At 36.6% G+C, this 21403-nt stretch overlaps 1 protein-coding gene and 1 pseudogene across 4 annotated transcripts in view; one reads left to right on the top strand and one right to left on the bottom strand.

Moving 5' to 3' along the window:
* CTTNBP2NL (CTTNBP2 N-terminal like) overlaps positions 1-21403 on the top strand; it is a 64152-nt gene that overhangs the window by 8121 nt on the left and 34628 nt on the right. For 2 of the 4 annotated variants that reach the window (XM_024119611.1, XM_055084378.1), the window contains exons 2-3: positions 3849-3972; positions 6864-6971. In XM_024119611.1, coding sequence (XP_023975379.1) covers positions 6873-6971 — 99 coding nt within the window. In that variant the 5' untranslated portion in view covers positions 3849-3972; positions 6864-6872. Of the gene's footprint in view, positions 1-3848; positions 3973-4674; positions 4693-6863; positions 6972-21403 lie in introns of those variants that run through there. The other 2 variants (XM_024119614.3, XM_024119613.2) reach the window with 2 other exon arrangements.
* LOC102990883 (small kinetochore-associated protein-like) lies at positions 14841-16770 on the bottom strand (annotated as a pseudogene).

Below are 21403 nucleotides of genomic sequence, written 5' to 3'. Positions count from 1 at the left end.
TCTCTCTTTGGCTGGTTAAATGGCCATCTTCTCCCTGTGTCTTCACATGGTCTCTCCCTGTCCTGCGTTTTTGTCCAAATTTCTCTTCTTATAAGGACACCAGGCATATTAGATTAGGGCCTACCCTAATGACCTTTTTTTTTTTTTTTTTTGACTGCATTACACAGCATGCAGAATCTTAGTTCCCTGACCAGGGATCAAACCCATGCCCCCCAACCGTGGAAGCGCAGAGTCTTAACCACTGGACCACCAGGGAATCCCATGACCTCATTTTTTTTTAATTAATTAATTTATTTATTTGTGGCTGCATTGGGTCTTCATTGTGGCTGCATTGGGTCTTCATTGCTGCACGCGGGCTTTCTCTAGTTGCAGCGAGCGGGGGCTACTCTTCGTTGCGGTGCGTGGGCTTCTCATTGTGGTGGCTCCTCGTGTTGTGAAGCACGGGCTCTAGGTGTTGGGCTTCAGTAGTTGTGGCTCACAGGCTCTAGAGCACAGGCTCAGTAGTTGTGAGGCACGGGCTTAGTTGCTCCGTGGCATGTGGAATCTTCCCAGACCAGGGCTTGTCCCGTGTCCCTTGCATTGGCAGGCAGGTTCTTAACCACTGCGCCACCAGGGAAGTCCCCCATGACCTCATTTTTTACTTAATTACCTCTTAAAGACCCTGTCTTCAAATACAGTCACATTATGGGGGTACTGGGGATTAGGACTTCAACGTATAATTTTGGGGTTAGAGGACACAATTTAGCCCATAACACGTTATAACACATAGACACATAAGAATACAAACACTCAGATAATATCTTTTACCTTCAACTGAAAAAAGATTGATTTGACATTTGTAGTAAAGCTTTTATTGCATAGTATTGTAGAATTCAGTAAAAAAGGTTTGTTTTTCTATCTTGGTTTTAGAATCTGTAAATAATAATAGCAGAAACAACTCTCTTTAGTAAATGTACAAAAGATCTGCTTTCGTGATCAGAAAAGAAAATTTATTTTCTGATAATATTTTGACATGTTTTTCTTTACTAGCCTAATCCTAAAATGCCAAAAGTGGAATGAGAGGTACAATTTGGAATGTTGGCACTCTCTTACCCCCAAACGCATAAATAACCTTTATGAAAAACTAAAAGTGCCAGAGGGTGGGAAGGCTTAAATCTTGAGATAGTCAAGGTAATGTGTCAACGCCTTCCGCCCTCAGATAGGAGGTTGCTTTGGATACATTTTTTTAAAAATAGCAGTGCACTTTTGTCCATTTTAGATTTGGTATTTAAAAATGTGACATGTTTGTTTTTTTTAATTTCATATATACTGGATTTTTAAGGAAGTACATTATCTAATGGAAAGCTGTCCAACCACTTTGTATGTCAGTGTTGACTCTGAATTTTTAGGATTAACTGGCCTCCCAAATTTTGGTTTTGCTTATATGTACTGGAAAGAGTCTTTACATAATTGGAGCAAGTTTGCTTTACATCCGTGCTAATACCTTATCACTGATACTAAAACTTACTAAATGGCCTGAATCTTAGTCAATTGTAGCCCAAGTTTAAATTTCTTTAATTTGATATCTGAGGATATAATAAAGAAGTGATTTTTATCCAGTTTTGCAAGAGTGATCTCCTGGGTAAAATAACTGATTTTTTTTTTTCTTTTTTGGTGCTAGCCAAGTGGATGTTAAAAAAAAGATTTATGTAGTTTTTTTTGAGGTGCTTCTATGTCCAGAAATATCTGAGACTCACCTTAAATATGTTTTTTCTCTTTCCTGTCCCACATCACCCACCACATAGAAATAAAGCCTTCAGTTCCACATAAAGACATACACAAACCCAGATACTAGATAGACAAACATCTACGTGTACTCCACCCTGCCCTGCCTTACTCCTTACATAGCTGTAGAAACTGGAGTGTTTCTTTTTCTGCCACCCAATCTCCATGTGGTAAAAAGGCAACAATGCCTGGTATCAAAGAATGAGTTCCAGAGCAAAAGCTGAGACTTCCTCAAGAAGGAAGAGGCACAACCAGAACCAGAATGAGTGGATGTTGGGTCAAGGGAACAGGCTAGAATAAAATGAACAGAGCCCAAGCCAGAGCAGCAGGCCTCCATGGCAAAATGAGCACTGCTGTTCAGGAGGTACAGTGGAGGTGCAGAGCCAGTGTCCTCCTTGATACCCATAATTCTTGTGGCTGTTGGCACATGAAAGTTCATACAGAAGAGATTCATGGACTTCCCTGGTGGCGCAGTGGTTAAGAATCCTCCTGACAATGCAGGGGACACGGGTTCAAGCCCTGGTCCGGGAAGATCCCACATGCCGCTGAGCAACTAAGCCCGTGCGCCACAGCTACCGAGCCTGCGCTTCAGATCCCGTGAGCCACAACTACTGAAGCCCACACGCCTAGAGCCTGTGCTCCACAACAAGAGAAGCCAACACGATGAGAAGCCCACGCACCACAACGAAGAGTAGCCCCCGCTCGCCGCAACTAGAGAAAAACCGCTCAGCAACGAAGACCCAATGCAGCCAAAAATAAATAAATAAATAAATTTATTTATTTAAAAAAAGAAGAAGAAGAGATTCATGCTCTCCTGGCTGTTGGCCCTGACTTGGTGGGAAGTAGCATGTGAATAGACCATATTGTAAGCTGGGCAAACTCATGTTTGAAATCATAAACTTAAAAACAAGTTTCATACTTAGTCTATAAATAGGCTCAGTTTTCCAGGGTATTAAAATATGTTTAACTTTTTATTATATATGTTTATATTTTTTTAATTGAGAAAACTATAAAGCTTAATATAGCTACAGCTAGCTGTACCACAGTGTATGATAATATATACAGACAACTTGTCCACAGGTGGTTTTTATTTCAAATTTATAGACTGTAGCATTCCTTAGGCAGAAATATCTACATCTAAACTCTAAGGAAAGTTGGGTCTTGGAGAGATTCTACCGGAAGGAATGAGCTGAGCATCTGGTTGAAACGATCTTGTCTTTCACAGTTACTTAATGGACAATGACAAGTAACAGCTCATTTAGAAAATAAGTGGAGAATGAGTCTGTAGACTACAATATGACATGCCAAAAATCTGGCAGTCATTTCTGATAATGAGTATGGAGTTAGAAAGAGCCTTTTTCTGAAAATCTTAGACCATATAATTTATATATTGGCAGAAATTGGAGTCGAATGGACTTGGTACTTTAAATACCTTAAATACAAGACAAAATTTATGTTTTATCAAATAAAAATTAGGGCCTATCTTTTTTAAGTTTGCAGGGTCTGATACACTATTAGAAAAACATAAACCAAAAATTACATATAATTCAACATTTAATATTTGAAAATAAATGGGAAAAAGTAGAATCTGGGATGAGTAATAAGCCCTACAAAGTTGATGTGGTGACAGATTGATTTGTTTGTTTATTGATTGGCAAGAGATGAGGGGATGAGAATTTTCCTTACATGAATTTGGCAGTTTGAAAAGTTCAGTTGTAATTATGTTATTTTTTTTATCTGAGTGCATTGTGCATAAGTCATGGTGATTCAAGCAAATAGGCTTTTATCAATTCAGGGAGAGAAAGTCAGTTTCTTCTGGTGACATTCATAAAATAGTCCTTGAAATGACAGTGAAAAGATTTTGAAAGACCTCACCTTCCCTAATTATGATTGCAAAAGGGAATTCAGATTCCTGATATTTTTTCCTATATTACTCAGCTTCAACTTGAAGAAGTGGCTATTTTCTTCTTTCTTGTCCAACAGCTGTCAGGCCTCATCAGCTATAATGACAGTTGACATTCTTGGGATTTACCAATTGTTTATAGTATGGTCACATAGACAATAAATTTCTTATTATTTTGCAGCATTGGACATTTTTCCACCATGCTGACGACATTTTAAATATATTTGTCAATTTTCCCAAATTTTAACTGAAGAAAACCTTAAGAATTTATACTTGAGGACTAAAGTGTGACTGCCAGTTATCAGGTCAGTATCACCCCCATCCCCATCCCCACCCTCATACCACCCCCAGGAATATCACTGCCATACTAAAACATAATGCAGTTTTACTATCGTTCATTTATATTTCGGACAAAAAGTTACTGCAATGTGTTGTGTGTTAAAATTAGATTCAAATGTGAAGGACAGCAAAGAACTGCTGAATTTTAATGTTTATAAAGAATGGTTATAGGACTATGCGAAAACAGACCTCTTGGGTTTGAATTACACAGCTGTGGCCCTTTTTTTTCCCCTCCTGTGTTGTATTTGTATTATATTTATTTCATGTAGACACCAAGCTAAATAAGTTGATACATTAGCAGAATGTTCCAGATATTAAAATTTGTGTGCAGAAGTTATTTACAAATGTAGAGGTAACATGAATATTGTTCTTTATGCCATTGACAAAGAATAGAATTTTTTCTTGCCTAGGCTAGACTGTTTTATAATTAAAGTGACTTAAGGTTGTTTCAATTTCACTCTTTTATGGGGATGTAAATTTATCACAACAGTTCAAAAACTGTGATTTAGGTACAATCTGTTTTAGTTCTTTGTATATTTACCTGTAATTTTTATTTAATTGATTTCTCTAACAAATAATTCTTGATTTTCACTCATGAAGGCTTAGAATGGAACCATGAAGGACTTTAGAGATTATCTAGTCTGTTTTATTTTACCTGTGAGGAAACTCAATGCCAGAGCAACTAGGTAATTTTTTTTTTCTCAAAGCCATATAGCTGTTTAGTAGCAGAGCTGAGACTAAAATTCTATACTCTTCACTCCTGGTCTATTATATTTTATTATATCACACTGCATCCTTAAGCCACAGTTTTAGATTTCTAAATGAGAATATTTAAGGAGTATAAAGATATTGAAGGAAAAAAGAGTAATATGTGTAAACACTATCATTTTTAGCTCTGTTCCTAGTTGATTTACTCAGTGCAGTTGGTATTTATGGAGCGCCTTTACCAAGTGCCCATTATTCTGCTTAACATCAGGGGAGGGGTGAAAAAAGGAATAAAATGATAGGATTTTTTCTCTGCCTTATAATCTCCTTGAGAGAGATTAAAACATGAAACCATCAGGAATTGGGGGAAGGGTTTCATCTAAGAAACCAGTGTGACTCAAATGGTAGTTAAATTCCTCATCATTATTCACTCCAGGATGCTATCATCCTTCTTCATTTGTGGTTCCCAACTACAAAAGGACAGCCAAAGTCACTTATTTCTGAAGTAATTGATCTTGGCTGCCCCCAATTTTGGTAATGCCTTTCTTGGAATTCTTTTGGAAAGTGAGAGAGGATAGTAGCTCTTAATAATTAAACCACTGATCAGCTTCTATCAGGAACTTGGCAAGATGTTTTATATTTATTAACTCAATCTTTACAACAGTCCTATGAGTTAGATATCATCATTTCACTTTCACAGGTAAGAAAACTGAGAATCAGAAAACTTGCCCAGTCACACAACTAGGAAGATGTTGACCTGGCATCTATCTGACTGCAAAGCCATATGTTTTTTCCAGCATACCATCTTATGTTAAGTGTAGCTTTATTAGGTTTGTTGTTTTTTTAATTTTTTTTTAGCTCTTATTTTTAAAGTAACTGTTGTGAGGGCTCTCTAATACTGAAGTGAGAATGTGAGAATTGCTTACTAGTCACTAACCCTCACCAGTTAGAAAGTTAGCAGTTAGAGCTGAAGTTACATTGAACATGTTTTACCATGTGGCAAAAGATTTGTACAGTGTGTCCTGGAGCAACATATAACAACACAGTGAAGTATGCATTTTCTACATGCTCTCATTCGCTTAAAGGCAGTAGCTCTGGAAGGAATCAATGCCTCTTTTGTGTGCCTCCTAAAATTTAATGTGCTCATAGGAGTTGGGAGTTACTGGAGGGTGTGTGAACTAGTCATGTTGTGATTCACTTTAAAAAAAAAAAACTATATGAGAGTGGCAATTTAGAAGTAAAGAGTGGGAGAGGGAAAATAGTACTTGCTGTACTTTAGAAGTTATGAAATGTATCTTACCATACACAATGGTCAGAAGATCCTTCCAAGATAGTATACCGTCTAACTTCTATCTATGTGTGGTTTGTGAGAAATTAATCTTATGGAAAGGACTGAGTTTGTGCCATGTAATTTGCCATTTAACATATTTTAAAAGATGCAAGATTTCATAGAAATGTGAACTTGTTAAGTCAAATAAATTCAGTTTATAGTAGCCTAGCCAATTAAGATGTTTAAACAATATATTTTAAGCAGTCATTTAAAAGTACATTTGTACATGGTTGCATTTAAGTCTTATTTTACTATATGAAATATAAATATTGTGATAGATGTTCTCTGCGAAAGTAGACAATTTAAAAGAAGAATTTCTCCCATACTCCCACCAAACTTATCTTTGCTGAAATTCATTTCAGCCAGTTTCAGAGGGATCCCACAATGTTTTATATACAGTTTTGGAATTTAGTTATCTAAAACTGGGATATCTTTTTGTGGTCAAACAATTTTTCATTGAAATAGTATTCATTGTAACAAAATTTTACCTGAACATCTAGTGAACAAAATTAGTGACTAATTCTTTCTGAGACCTTCTAAGATGTTTGTATATATGCCTGGAGGAAAAATGATGAAAATTTGATCTTTGTGGATGGTGATGAAATCAATAATTAAATTGAATTTTATTTTCTTTTACTGCTCAGTTTATGATTAACGTCAGAAAGTTCTTATTTTTCCATTTAATTATAACCATTTCCTTTCTTAAAGTATTTTCTACTCTAATTGTTGCTCTTTTCTTATCTGTCTCACTTTATTTTTTCTTTAATAGTATCAAATTAACTCTGTCTTCTGGAGATTGTCTGATTATTGTCCTCGTTTTAGGCTTTCAGGATGAATCTGGAAAAACTCAGCAAGCCAGAACTCCTAACACTATTCAGTATTCTTGAAGGAGAGCTTGAAGCAAGGGATCTTGTTATAGAAGCTTTAAAGGTATGTTTTAAAAAGAGAGAGAGAGAGAGAGTGGTCATCATATGTTTGAAAGCCATATCATTGGTTAACTAGGATATTTCTATAGCCCCAGTTGAAGTTGAGAGGCCTGGGTATATATATCAATACTTGTTATAGCAGCCAACTGTATGGTATGATTTTGGGACACTGATGAAGCCTTTCTGCCTCCAAATAGTTCCTTTAGTCTCTCTATCTGATGTTTAGACTTTGAACTTCATTCTTTAGCTTAGTAGCGTTAGCTGTTTCTGAATGCCAACCCCTTGAGAACTTGATGAGACCTGTTTCCTAAAAAATCTATATACACGCATATACCATAATTCAGGATATAATATCTGATAGATCAAGGACCCCATTAAGACCGTGAATAGATTCCCTAGATCCCAGATTAAGAATCCTTACTTTTTTTTCAGTATTTGATATCTGTTAAAATACACGGGGCTGGGGGGTGGTAGATGGCAACTCTACTTTCCACTCAATTTTGCTGTGAACCCAAAACTACTCTAAAAAAGTCTACATTAAAAAAAAAAGTCAAGAGGGCATAACTCCTTAAAAGGGTCTTGAATCTTTTACACCTTGGTAAGGATGTTTCCCAGTCTGTCTTGAAATCAGATTTGGAGAGGGGAAGAAAAGAGCTTAAGGCTATCCGTGTGAGTAGTAGGAAGATGATACCCCCATAGGTGAGGAGAAATGGCCAAAGAAGATGAGACTTGGGCATTGCTTTTTTTGTTTTCCCTTAGAGCTTTGTAATGTGTGATAAGTGATTTCCAGTGGTTTCATTTCTCCGGAGTGCATGAGGCAATTCCCTCTGGTATGGGGGTAGAGTCTGACTTATTTTCCCTTTCCCACTTACTTCAGTCTTGTTTTGCATGGTGTCCCTCCCAGGGGATCATCTGTTTATGGCTTTGACACATGTCTAGTCACGTGATAAAGTTCATTTCCTGAGTCTTTGCCTGTCATGCCACTAAGCATGACTGTGTGACCTTGGTAAAGTCATTCAGTCTGTCTGAAACAAAGCTTCCTTGTCTGTATTAAAAAGAAATGATTAATAACTAGTATTTCTGTGTAACATTATAATTTGCATGGCATTACAAATACTCCAACAGTGTAGGATTCATTTCTTCTTCTCCCTTTATTTATATTCTCTCAGTACATTATCATGTACCCCATAACCAAGGAACAGTCAGTGGTAGCTAATCATTTGAATTGATGTCTCTAGTGTGCCCTCAACAGTGCCTGACTTTTTAATGACTCCCCTGCCAACATATATTACATAAAAATGTTCCCTCTGCTTGGTGACTCATTTCTGCCACATCCACAGGTCTTCCCCTTTTGTCACTATTGGGGATTTCTCATCCTTTCCCTGTACATCCCTGAAAACTATTCTTTTCTCATAACCCCATCCCACTATTACCAGTAGTCCTAACCTGATTAAACCCAGGACACCCTCCCATTTATTTTCACATGTTTATCTGATCGATCAAGAGAAAAGAAAAAGAAGGATTGAGGAAAGTTTGAGTTCATTCCTAATCCTCACTCCTAATGCCTGTTGTTTTTCCTACTTCCTTCCCTTCTTCTCATCTGAGACCTCTGGCTCTCCTCTCCACAGGAATTATCAGCCTAGACCTGGAAGAGTTCCACTGCCTAGGCTGAACTAGAAAGTGCATTGTTCGTGTCCTTTTGGAACTCAGAAAGCATTTTCCAGGAGCAGCATTATTATAAATAGCAATCAGATTTTAGAAAACTACAATAGCTTGGCAGCATGTGTTAAATAGCCTCACCTGAGGATCTGTCCCTGTTTGCACTGGGACTCCAGGAATAAGTTTCCTGTAAATATCGCAGTTGACTTATATAAAAACTTCTGGGCCTCAACCCTCTCATAATTGGGGTAGGGGTTGGGGAATGGCTGCCTCTAACAGAAAAATTGGAGGATGACCTTATTTTCTCTTTGCTTTTTAGCTTTAGAAATGATACAAACTGGTGGAGCTTTATGTTTGTTTTATTGACCATATAGATGCTCAATAAATAGTTGTTGAACAGATGAAATGTATGCCATTGTTTTAAAAGATTGCCATAATATTTCAAAATGAATGTTGTGAATTATTAAATTTTACAGACTGCCTTCTGGTTTTAATGTTAACAGATGCTAAGGTGCTTGTTGCATATGTTTTCCTAAAAAAAATTTTTTTCTGCGTGAATCCAATTTTAGTTACTTTAGGCAGCTTCTGACAAGTTGAAAGAGCAGCTTGAGAAGCAAGAGCTATAATTAAGAGAGCATTTTGATATAAGATACCATTCAGAATCAGGCACAAGTGTTGTATTTAGTCTGTGCATACAGCCTGTAGGTGGTAAAGTTCTCTTCTGAGGCTTAAACTATAGGCAGTTTAGGTGAAATGAATAGCTTCACCAGAAGTAATACATCTTTAAATAGTCTATTGTTAGATAAAGTAAGTAGCAGCTGGGGGTCAAAATTGTTTCAGTCCTTTGAGAAAAGCAACTGCCATACCAGATTCTTCAAGTTAAAATGAAATCTTGTTTTATTTGTGGAGTAGGTTTTTGTTTTGGTTTGGGTTTTTTTGTTTGTTTGTTTGTTTTTGGTTCTGTAGTATGTCGGGATTTCACTGCATTCTTTCTATATAGCTCTTGCTTAAAAACAAACACTTGCTCTTCTTGGACTAATATGACAGCTCACTAATTTTCTTCCTTTTAGTATTCTTTCTTAATTCATGCTTAGTTGATTGAAAGGGTTTTGGTCTTTGTCCTAAATAGCTATGATTGGTTTTTTCTTTATGTTTAAGTAAAAAAAGCTTATCTTTTTTTCTCCTTACCTTTAAAAGAGATTTTTCTTGGACATAAAATCTATTCTTTAATCTTGCATCTCCGAACAAAACCATATGGTTCACTGTTGCTGTTAAATAAATAGTAGGTCACATTGGCAAGGGTTAGATTTATATAAGGATGTATTATAAAAGTTCCTTTAGTTTGTAAGTAAATCCTACCTATAAAGTTATAATTGTAAAAGAGCTTCATTCATTTTCCAAAATTTCTGCAAAGTTTCAGATTGCAACTACACCCTTGGAGAGCCCCCGTAATTCTTTTTCTCCCCAAAATTTTACAGAAGAGTGAGCCTCCTCACTCTTCCGTTGCAGCCTAGACATGTTTGGCATAGAACCAGAGAAGTCAATAGAAAATAATTTAATATTCAGCCTCTTCTGTATTTGAAGTCTAATTGTTACAGAGGCCATTTATACAGTATTTGGTCCTAATTGAACTTTATATAAAGTGATTTTCTATTTTAGGAGGGATTACATCAGAGAAAAGCCTTCTTCATGAAAGTCTCTCCCTTTGATCTGACCACTTTATTTTCATGAATGAGAACACTATGGGAATCCCTTCCACAGTGAAAACAGATTACATTGCTCATGAACTGTCCAGGGGAGTTTGGGGTGGAACCACACAGTTCAGCAACAGAGGCCCGGTTCATTAATTCTAAGAAAATGTAGGAAAAGCTTCCCAGCAGGGTCTGACTACTCTAGAAGAAGATGAGGGAACCTTAATTTTTAAAATTTGGAAAATAGATTTGACTGCCAATAAAAAGTCAGATTAAATAGTTTGAGTCTTCCACATTGGGTATATTATATCTGCATGTCTCAGATCTGATGCAAACTATACTTAGCTATGACTAAGTAGAATCTACCCTGTATTAGTATCATTTTATTTTAAAGCATTCTTTAAATTGCTTCTGCAATAATAAATGGTAAAGTATTACAACTTTCACATAGAATTAGCTTAAAGAGTCTTGAATTCCTTTCCACTGATGCCTCAGTCATAAAGCAGGTATAACTTTTTTAACGTCTAGGATATAACTTTGCTGGTTTTGGCCAAAGGCCATTGCAGAATTCCCCAGGCAAGAAAAAGTTAGAAATATATTTAGAGTATGAGACTGTAATATTTAACTACTGTGAGTTTTTTAAACAGCCAGAATAAAAATAAAAAATCTAAATGTTACATACGTGTCTGTGTTAACAATAAATGATTTGCGTTTGCCAAAAATATTCTTAAAATAATAATAATTATAAGGATCTTGTGGCAGTGCCAAAAATATAGAACTAACAAAAGTTATGGAAGGTGCTGTGGCTCAAGAAAAATACAAATAACAAGTTCACTGCAGGTTGAATCTGACATCTGCTTTTGGTCATGGCCTTGTGCTTAATATGGAAGCAGATTATTATAAAGGCTGGTCTGAGATGAGGAAAGTAAAATTGAATTTAGCAAAAAACATGCATTGTCCTATACTAGTAACCCTGTCAAGTGTGTTTGCATTAAAAAAAAAAAAAACCAGATCCATGAATATACTTAAATGTACTCAAAGTTGAAGCATTCTTTGTCACCATAAGCCTGGACCTAACAATTCTTTGACCAAAAATGATCCCATTTTGATAGATGTTTTTAGGAAGAGTTCTTAGGATTGGAGTAGGTAGTTTAAATCTTTAATAAACATCACATGAACATAAGCTTATAACTGAAAGAAGTCCAGTTTCTGCATGGATAAGAACTGGGATATTAGGAAGCAAGTAGAACTTTATTTAGGGAATTAAATTATGGGGTTTTTAGATTTACATTCATAACCTTTACTATGAAACATGTTTTAGAAGGGAATTAATCAGTGGCCATTTGGGGCCAAGTTTTTATGTGTTTTATATAGTTGGAATTGCTGATATTTTTTATTCCTACTCTCTGAGTGATGTGCATACATGAAATCCTAGCTTTTCAAAAAAGAAGCATAAAGATAATTACTAGGCACCCTACAAAACTATCAACTAGAACATTCAGTTAAGTGTAGCTGTTAAGAGCATGAGCTTTCATATCAGACATACCTAGGTTTGAGCTCTGCCATTTAATTGCTGTGTAATCATAGACCAGTTACTTACCCTGTTAAGCTATATGGTAGAATGGTACGGTTATCACAAGAATTAAATGAGATAGCAAATGCTAATCGACATACTCAGTGCTCATTTACTGTTAGTTATTATTATTAGAACATAAGTTTTAAAGTTCATCCATTTAGGAACAAAGGTATATTCCATAAAGCAAGATGTACTGATAATATGCTGTCCTTCATAAGAAAGATGAGCATTTTTAATTAAATCTTTGTTATCAGAAGGGCTTGCACTGTAGCTTGTTGTTCTTATGGGAATTGATGGTTTTGAGATGATCCATCCCCACCCTCACAACCAAAAGCCTGTATTTTGAGACAGCTGGCAAGGGTTAAGGGTGTACTGTGGGGCATGGAACAGATGTCATACTGCATTCCCTTCTCTCTCTCTCTATAATGAAAACAGGAAATACAGACACTGTGGAAACTTTTTTCAAATTGATGTTTTTTCCATTGATTTCTTTGCTTCTCTGTTGCTCGATTTGACATATTTGTTATATTTTGGTTTTTTTATTTCACTTTATTGAGGTAAAATTGACATACAATAAGTTGCATATATCTAATGTATACAAATTGATGTTTTGATATACGTATCCCACATGAAACCATTACTACAATCAAGATAGTACACATATCCATAACCCCTCAAATTTTCCTTGTGCCCCTTTGCAACCCCTTTAGCTAACCTTCCCCCCACACACCCCCACCCCAAAAGCACTAATCCTCTAGAGATTAGTTTACATTTTCTGGAATTTTATATAAGTAGAATCATACAGAACGTAACCTTTTTTTTGGGTGGCGGGGGGCTGGTTCTTTGACTCAGCATAATTATCTTGAGATCCATGTTGATGTTGTATTGATAGTTCATTCCTTTTATTACCAAGTAGTGTCCATTGTATGTATGTACCATTGTCTGTTCATCTGTTAGTGAACATTTACATTGTTTCCAGTCCTGGACTATTGCAAATAAAGCTGCTGTGAACATTCATATATAAGGCTTTTTATGGACATGTGTTTTTACTTCTTTTGGATGAATACCTAGAAATGGAATGGAATATGTTTAACTTTTTAGGAAACTGCCAAACTGTTTTCCAAAGTAGTTTTAGCATTTACATCCCCACCAGCAAGTATAAGAGTTCGATTTGCTCCACATCTTTACCAACACTTGATATGGACAGTCGTTTTAATTTTAGCGTTCTAATAGGTATGTAATATCTCATTGCAGTTTTTATTTGCATTTCCCTCTTGACTAATGATGTTGAGCATCTTTCCATGTGATTATTTGCCATCTGTGTTGTTTTCTTCGTAAAATATTTGTTCAGATCTTTTGTCCATTTTTTTAAATTGAGCTGTTTTCTCATTACTGAGCTTTGAGCATTCCTTATATACCTGGATTCAAGTACTTTAATATGACTTGCAAATATTTTCTCCCGGTCTGTGGCTTGTCATTTCATACTCTTAACTGTATCTTTTGAAGAGCATAAATTTTCATTTTGATGAAGTCCAATTTATCAATGTTTCTTTTATGGATTTTGCTTTTAGCATCACATAACTAAGATTTAGTGTCATATAAGAAATTTTGCCTAAACCAAGGTCAGAAAGGTTTTCTTCTATATTTCTATAATTTTATAGTTTTAAGTTTTACACTTGGGTCTGTGATACAACTTCAGTTAATTTTGTTATATGGTACAATATATGGATCAAATAAAAATTTTTTTGCCTATGGATATTCAGTTGTTCTAGCCCCATTTGTTAAAAAGACTATCCTTCCTCTGTAGATGGCCTTGGCACCTTTGTTACAATCCATTTTCTGTATATTTTGGAGTTTATTTCTAGACACCCTGTTCTGTTTCATTGCTCTGTTTGTCTGCCTTGATGCCCATACTACATTGTCTTGATCACTGTGGCCTTTTATGAAAGTCTTAAAATTAGGTAGTGTTAATCCTCCAACTTGTATTCTTTTTGAAAGTTGTTTTGGTTATTCATGGTTCTTGGCATTTCCATATAAATTTTAGAATCAGCTTATCAATTTTTCCAAAACTCCTATTCGAATTTTAATTGGAATTGCATTGACTCTATAGATCAGTTTGGGGAAAATTCACATCTTAACAATATTGTATTTGCTGATCCATGAACATGGTTACTTCTCTCCATTTACTTAGATCTCTCAGCAGTGCTTTATAGTTCTGATTGTATAGGTCTTTAACATCGTTTGTCAGATTTATCACTATTTCATATTTTTATGATTATTATAAATGGCATTGTTTTAAATGTAAATTTCTGATTGTTTATTGCTGTTATACAGACATGAAATTGATTTTGTATATTGATCCTTTATCCTGCAACCTTCCTAATCTCACTTATTAGTTCTAATAGCTTTTTTATAAACTTCATTGAATTTTCTACAATCATGTTTGCAAATAAAGACAATTTTACTTATTCCTCATCCGATTTCCTTTCATTTCTTTTTCTTGCCTTATTGCATTGGCTAGAACCTCTAGTACAACGTCAAGTAGAAGTAACGTGGATATCTTTTTCTTATTCCTGATCTTAGGGAGGAAACACTCAGTCTTTCATCATTAAATATGCTGGCTGTAGGTTTTCATAGATGTTCTTTATCAGTTTGAGGAAATGTCCTTCTATTCGTAGTTTGTTGAGAGTTTTTACTGGGAATGGATATTAGATTTTGTCATGTGCTTTTTCTGTATTTATTGAGAACTTAATTTTTTTTTTAAGATTAAAAGCTCCAAGGTGTATTGTTTCATAGGTGTTATTACTGTCTGTACCTTCACCCCATTTATTAAGCCATTTCAGGTAACTTCAAGTTCATAAATTTACAGTGAGGTTATAGAGCCCAACCAGGATGGGACAGAATGTGTTCCAAGTTACGGGGGGACCGCAGGGCTCCTCAGTGATATCTCCAGTGGAGCACCTGTGCTTCACTGTTTCTTCCTGCACATCTGAATGTGACCTTTCGGATTCTCTGGCTGTGGCTGATTTAGTCTCCTGATTCTAATGCTGTGCTGCTTTGTTGCCTGGAAGGTTGATCCAAGCTTCCAGACCCCCTCTCTTCTTAGGCCTCAATTATGTACTGTGAGGTTCAGGATAGCTGGCCAATCTGAAGACTGGGAATGCTTCCTTAAAGGAGGAACTGCCATTCCAGCATAAACTGTCCTTAATCCTACAGCAGAAACTGTTTTCATTCTGGGAATGGTGAGTCCTAGAAGATCATGGCCAAGAAGCAGATGTCCTAAGGGGCTTCCTCTGAGAGTTTATCCCCAAGAGGGAGCCATGTGACCACCTGCTTTTTATCACATTTCTAATAGCTGCTCCATTTCCTCCAGGGCTGTTGTAAAATCATTTACTTTACTGTTACATAAGGTCTGTGTTGCAGGAACTGGGCCCTTTCATCTTTTATCTTCAGCTTTAGCTTTAAGACCTGTCCTGGATTGAGGCCCTTGCTCTCCAAAATTGCCAAACAGTTGTCCTGAAACTTCTCCAGCAGCTCCACCTTTTAGGTCAGGTCCTTTAGCTCTCCCTGAGTTTCAGTCAACTTTTGGTGCAACTGCTTGTTGATGGCCTCTAAGAGCTGGTTCTTATGCTTGAGCTCTTCCCCTGATTTCAGTTTACTCAATAGTTTGTATCTCTTCCTGGTGGCAGTGTCTGTAGCTTTAACCTGCCCATTCTCTCATCTTGGTTTGATGATTTTTGTAACATCGTTATCTGAACCTCTTGAATGAGGTCTGGAAACATCAACTTCTTTGGACTTAACAGGAAATAGATTCTTAGAAGTGGCTCGAGTTTGTGCATCTGTGGGCAGGCCACTGCTTATAGCACAGAGGAGGGCTGCAGGGTGTACACTGTCTTAACCACTCTGGTCACCATAATGAGGTGGCACTGCTGGGGCCTAGGCGCCTGCTGCTTCTGCCCTCAGGCCTCATCCAAGAACTTAATTGGTTTTTATGTCCTTGCTGTTTTTCTGAAATATTGTCTGAAAAAGAACTTCATCCCCTTTCTTATTGACCTTCTCTTAGATCAAGTACATTGATGTGGAGTAACTTTTTCAGCTTTGTTCTATGGCTTTTTAGAAACTAGAATTCTCTAATTTAACTTTATAATTTTGTGGAGTAGAGTTTAGTAATTAAATTATTTTCCCAGTGGCAAAAGTTAATTGTAACTTAAAAATCATAAACATTTCCAAAAGAGAAACCCGAAAAAAAACCTCTGCTGCTTTAATTAACTGCTCTCCTTTAAAGCAACTTTTATCCTTTGACTTTAATAGTTTTGATAGTTTATTGGCTTCTTATGATAAATAATTTTTCCAAAGAAGAAAAACAATATGTACATTTTTTTCACCTTCTGACAGAATATTATTACCTCTTTCCTAGGAGTAACAAAAGCAGTTTATCTATTTGAAACAAGCCTAACTATTATCTTTTTAAGTTAAATCATTTAAATTGTGTTTTAGATATCGTATCAATAGTCAGGAAATAGACATCAAAATGTACTATTCCTTTATTATTTCCCAGAAAACATTATTTTTCTCAGTGTTAATTTGGACCACAGGAAGAAAATTTATTTTAAAGGAGACTGTATTTATTACTGACATCCCCTATATCTGAATGCAGCTCCAGAGCCAGTTATTGAAGAATAGGTAGAAATACTGTTATTTCTGTTTTGTGCTTCTGAATAAAAAAATTCAACATTGGTTTCTTTTATTGAATTTATTAATCTCAGGACATGTATTTATTGAGGAGAGTTGCTGCAGTCTATGTGGTTTTATGTGAAAGTATATTTAGAAAAAAACATTTTCTGTAAGTTACTTCAGATTACCCACAAACATTCCATGATGACATAGTTATATTGATCTAGCTCCAATAAATTCTTTATAAAAAGTAAACTCTTGGTTAATGGCTATATGAATTGGGTGGTACAGCCACATGGTGGACTATTATGTGGCTATTTTAAAATATGATGCAGGGCTTCCTTGGTGGTGCAGTGCTTAAGAATCCGCCTGCCAATTCAGGGGACATGGGTTCGAGCCCTAGTCTGGGAAGAACCCATGTGCCGCGAGCATCTAAGCCCGTGCACTACAACTACTGAGCCTGCGCTGAAGAGCCCGCGAGCCACAACTACTGAGCCTGTGTGCTGCAATTGCTGAAGCCTGCACACCTAGAGCCCGTGCTCTGCAACAAGAGAAGCCACAGCAATGAGAAGACCGTGCACTGCATCAAAGAGTAGCCCCGGGCTTCCCTGGTGGCGCAGTGGTTGCGCGTCCGCCTGCCGATGCAGGGGAACCGGGTTCGTGCCCCGGTCTGGGAGGATCCCACATGCCGCGGAGTGGCTAGGCCCATGAGCCATGGCCGCTGAGCCTGCGCGTCCGGAGCCTGTGCTCCGCAACGGGAGAGGCCACAACAGAGGAAAGCCCGCATTCCACAAAAAAAAAAAAAAAAAAAAAAAAAAAAAAGAGTAGCCCCTGCTCGCCGCAACCAGACAGAAGCCAGCACACAGCAATGAAGACCCGATGCAGCCAAAAATAAATAAATAAATTTATTTAAAAATATATACATATGATGCATATGAGGAACTTCTAATGACATGTAGTGTTCCTACAGTGTAATGCTAAATTTATGAAGCAGATCATAACATTAAAAATATCCTTTAGCATCGAATAGAATAAAATACTTAGGAAATAAACCTACCTAAAGAGGCAGAAGACCTGTTATTCTGAAAACTATAAGACACTGATAAAAGAAATTGAAGACCACACAAACAGATGGAAAGATATATCGTGTTCTTGGATTGGAAGACTCTGCCTTGTTAAGATGACCACACTACCCAAGGCAATCTACAGATTCAATACAATCACTAACAAATTACCAATGGCATTTTTCACAGAACTGAAACAAATTTTTTTATGGAAACACAAAAGACCCCAAATAGCCAAAACAATCTTGAGAAAGAAGAACAGGGCTGGAGGAATCACACTCCCTGACTTCAGACTATATGATAAAGCTACAGCAGTCAAAACAGTGTGGTACTGGCACAAAAACAGACACATAGATCAGTGGAACAGGATAGAAAGCCCAGAAATAAACCCATGCACTTATGGTCAGTTACTCTACAACAAAGGAGGCAAGAATACACAGTGGAGAAAAGACAGTCTCTTCAATAAGTGGTGCTGGAAAAACTGGAGCGCTACATGTAAAAGAATGAAATTAGAACATCCTCTTTCACCGTACACGAAAATAAACTCAGAATGGATTAAAGACCTAAATGTAAGACGGATACTCTAAAACTATTAGAGGAAAACATAGGCAGAACACTCTTTGACATAAATTGCAGCAATATTTTTTTGGATAGGTCTCCTAGAGTAATGGAAACAAAAGCAAAAATAAACAAGTGTGACCTAGTTTAACTTAAAACCTTTTGCACAGCAAAGGAAACCATAAACAAAATGAAAAGGCAGTCTACGGAATGGGAGAAAATATTTGAAAACAATGCAACCAACAAGGGCTTAATCTCCAAAATATACAAACAGCTTATACAGCTCAATATGAAAAAAACAAACGACCCAATCAAAAAATCAGCAGAAGACCTAAATAGACATTTCTCCAAAGAAGACATGCAGATGACCAATAGCCATGTGAAAAGATGCTCAACATCGCTAATTATTAGAGAAATGCAAATCAAAACTATAATGAAGTACCACCCCGCACTGGTCAGAATGGCCATCGTGAAGAAGTCTACAAATTATAAATGCTGGAAAAGGTGTGGATAAAAGGGAACCCTCCTACACTGTTGGTGGGAATGTAAATTGGTGCAGCCACTATGGAGAACCATATAGAGGTTTCTCAAAAAAACTAAAAATTGAGTTACCATATGATCCAGTAATCCCAATCCTGGGCATATATCCAGACAAAATTATAATTCAAAATGGTACATGAGGGATTTTCGTTGTGGTGCAGTGGTTAAGAATCTTCCTGCCAATGCAGGGGGACATGGGTTCTATCCCTGGTCCGGGAAGATCCGACATGCTGTGGAGCAGCTAAGCCCGTGCAACACGACTACTGAGCCTGCGCTCTACAGCCCACGATCCACAGCTACTGAGCCCACGTGCCACAACTACTGAAGCCCATGTGCCTAGAGCCCTTGCTCCGCAACAAGAGACGCCACTGCAATGTGAAGCCTACAGACCGCAACGAAAAGTAGCCCCCACTCACCGCAACTAGAGAAAGCCCGTGCGCAGCAGCAAAGACCCAACGAAGCCAAAAAAACAAGGTACATGCACCCCTATGTTCACAGAAGCACTATTCACAATAGCCAAGACATGGAAACAACCCAAATGTCCATCAGCAGATGAATGGATAAGAAGATGTGAGATATATGTGTGTGTGTGTGTGTGTGTGTGTGTGTGTGTGTGTGTATATATATATATATATCTCCACTAGATATATACTCAGCCATGAAAAAGAATGAAATAATGCCATTTGCAACAACCTGGATGGACCTAGAGATTGTCATACTAAGTGAAGTAAGTCAGACAGAGAAAGACAAATATGTCATTTATATGTGATATCTAAAAAATGAACTTATTTACAAGACAGAAATAGACTTGCAGACATAGGAAACAAATTTATGGTTAGCAAAGGGGAAAGAAGAAGGGAGGAAAAAATTGAGAATTTGGGATTAACATATACACACTATTATATATAAAATACAAAAAAAACCAGGACCTACTGTATAGCACAGGGAACTATATTCGGTATCTTGTAATAACCTATAATGGAAAAGAATCTGAAAAAGTATATATATATACTGAATTACTTTGCTGTACACCTGAAACATTGTAAATCAACTATACTTCAGTAATCAATCATTGTCAGAAAAAGTTTTTTTAAAATAAATATATATACCCTTTAATCTCAATTATAAAGAATAACATATATATTTATTATCATATATATAATTATATAACATCTGTGTGTGTGTGTGTGTGTGTATATATATATATATATATATATATGACTCAAGCAAATAGATTGTCATTTGTAGTTTGAGTGTGGTTGTCCCTGGATGTGGAATCATATTACATTTTAAATTTTTTCATTAAAACTTCTGTATTATATATAAATAATTTAAAATCAGAAACATTTGTTTTTAAATAGCAGTAATCTTGTACAACAACTTCTTGCTCAATATCTGTTTAGTAAAACTCACTCTAAGAAGGTAACTTAACCATATATTATTTACATTGTTAGGAAAAGATATTAGAGCTATATAGAACCATAGTTGAATTCTTCCTTTTTTGTTGTTACTGATATTGTTAATATTATTCTTTTCCAACCCAGTCTAAATGACTGAAATGTCTCTGTCTGAAAAACCTAAGTTACCAAGTTATCCAATAAAAAGATCACAGAGTTTGGCGGGGGGTGGGGAAAGAAGGCTGCGATAAAGATATCATACCAGAGTCTAAACAGCTGTCTTTCAAACTTTTTTTAAACATCTTTATTGGAGTCTTTCAAGCATTTTCTTAACATCTTTATTGGAGTATAATTGCTTTACAATGGTATGTTAGTTTCTGCTTTGTAACAAAGTGAATCAGCTATACATATGCCCCCATATCTCCTCTCTCTTGCGTCTCCCTCCCACCCTCCCTATAGCACCCCTCTAGGTAGTCACAAAGCACTGAGCTGATCTCCCTGTGCTATGCGGCTGCTTCCCAGTAGCTGTCGGTTTCACATTTGGTAGTATATATAAGTCCATGGCAATCTCTCACTTCGTCCCAGCTTACCCTTCCCCATCCCCGTGTCCTCAAGTCCATTGTCTACCTCTGCGTCTTTATTCCTGTCCTGCCCCTAGGTTCTTCAGAAACTTTTTTTTTTAAGGTTCCATATATATGTTGTAGCATATGGTATTTGTTTTTCTCTTTCTGACTTACTTCACTCTGTATGACAGTCTCTAGGTCCATCCACCTCACTACAAATAAGTCAATTTCATTTCTCTTTATGGCTGAGTAATATTCCATTGTATATATGTGCCACATCTTCTCTATCCATTCATCCTTCAGTGGAAACTTAGGTTGCTTCCATGTCCTGGCTATTGTAAATAGAGCTGCAGTGAACATTGTGGTACATGACTCTTTTTGAATTATGGTTTTCTCAGGGTATATGCCCAGTAGAGGGATTGCTGGGTCGTATGGTAGTTCTATTTTTAGTTTTTTAAGGAACCTCCATACTGTTCTCCATAGTGGCTGTATCAATTTACATTCCCACCAACAGTGCAAGAGGGTTCCCTTTTCTCCACACCCTCTCCAGCATTTATTGTTTCTAGATTTTTTGATGATGGCCATTCTGACCGGTGTGAGATGATATCTCATTGTAGTTTTGATTTGCATTTCTCTAATAATTAGTGATGTTGAGCAGCTTTTCATGTGCTTCTTGGCCATCTGTATGTCTTCTTTGGAGAAATGTCTATGTAG

Source organism: Physeter macrocephalus, chromosome 4 (assembly GCF_002837175.3).
Source record: "Physeter macrocephalus isolate SW-GA chromosome 4, ASM283717v5, whole genome shotgun sequence".
Taxonomy (NCBI): domain Eukaryota; kingdom Metazoa; phylum Chordata; class Mammalia; order Artiodactyla; family Physeteridae; genus Physeter; species Physeter macrocephalus.
The sequence above is the reverse complement of the archived record's forward strand: the minus strand, read 5'-3'. Positions and strand labels throughout refer to the sequence as shown.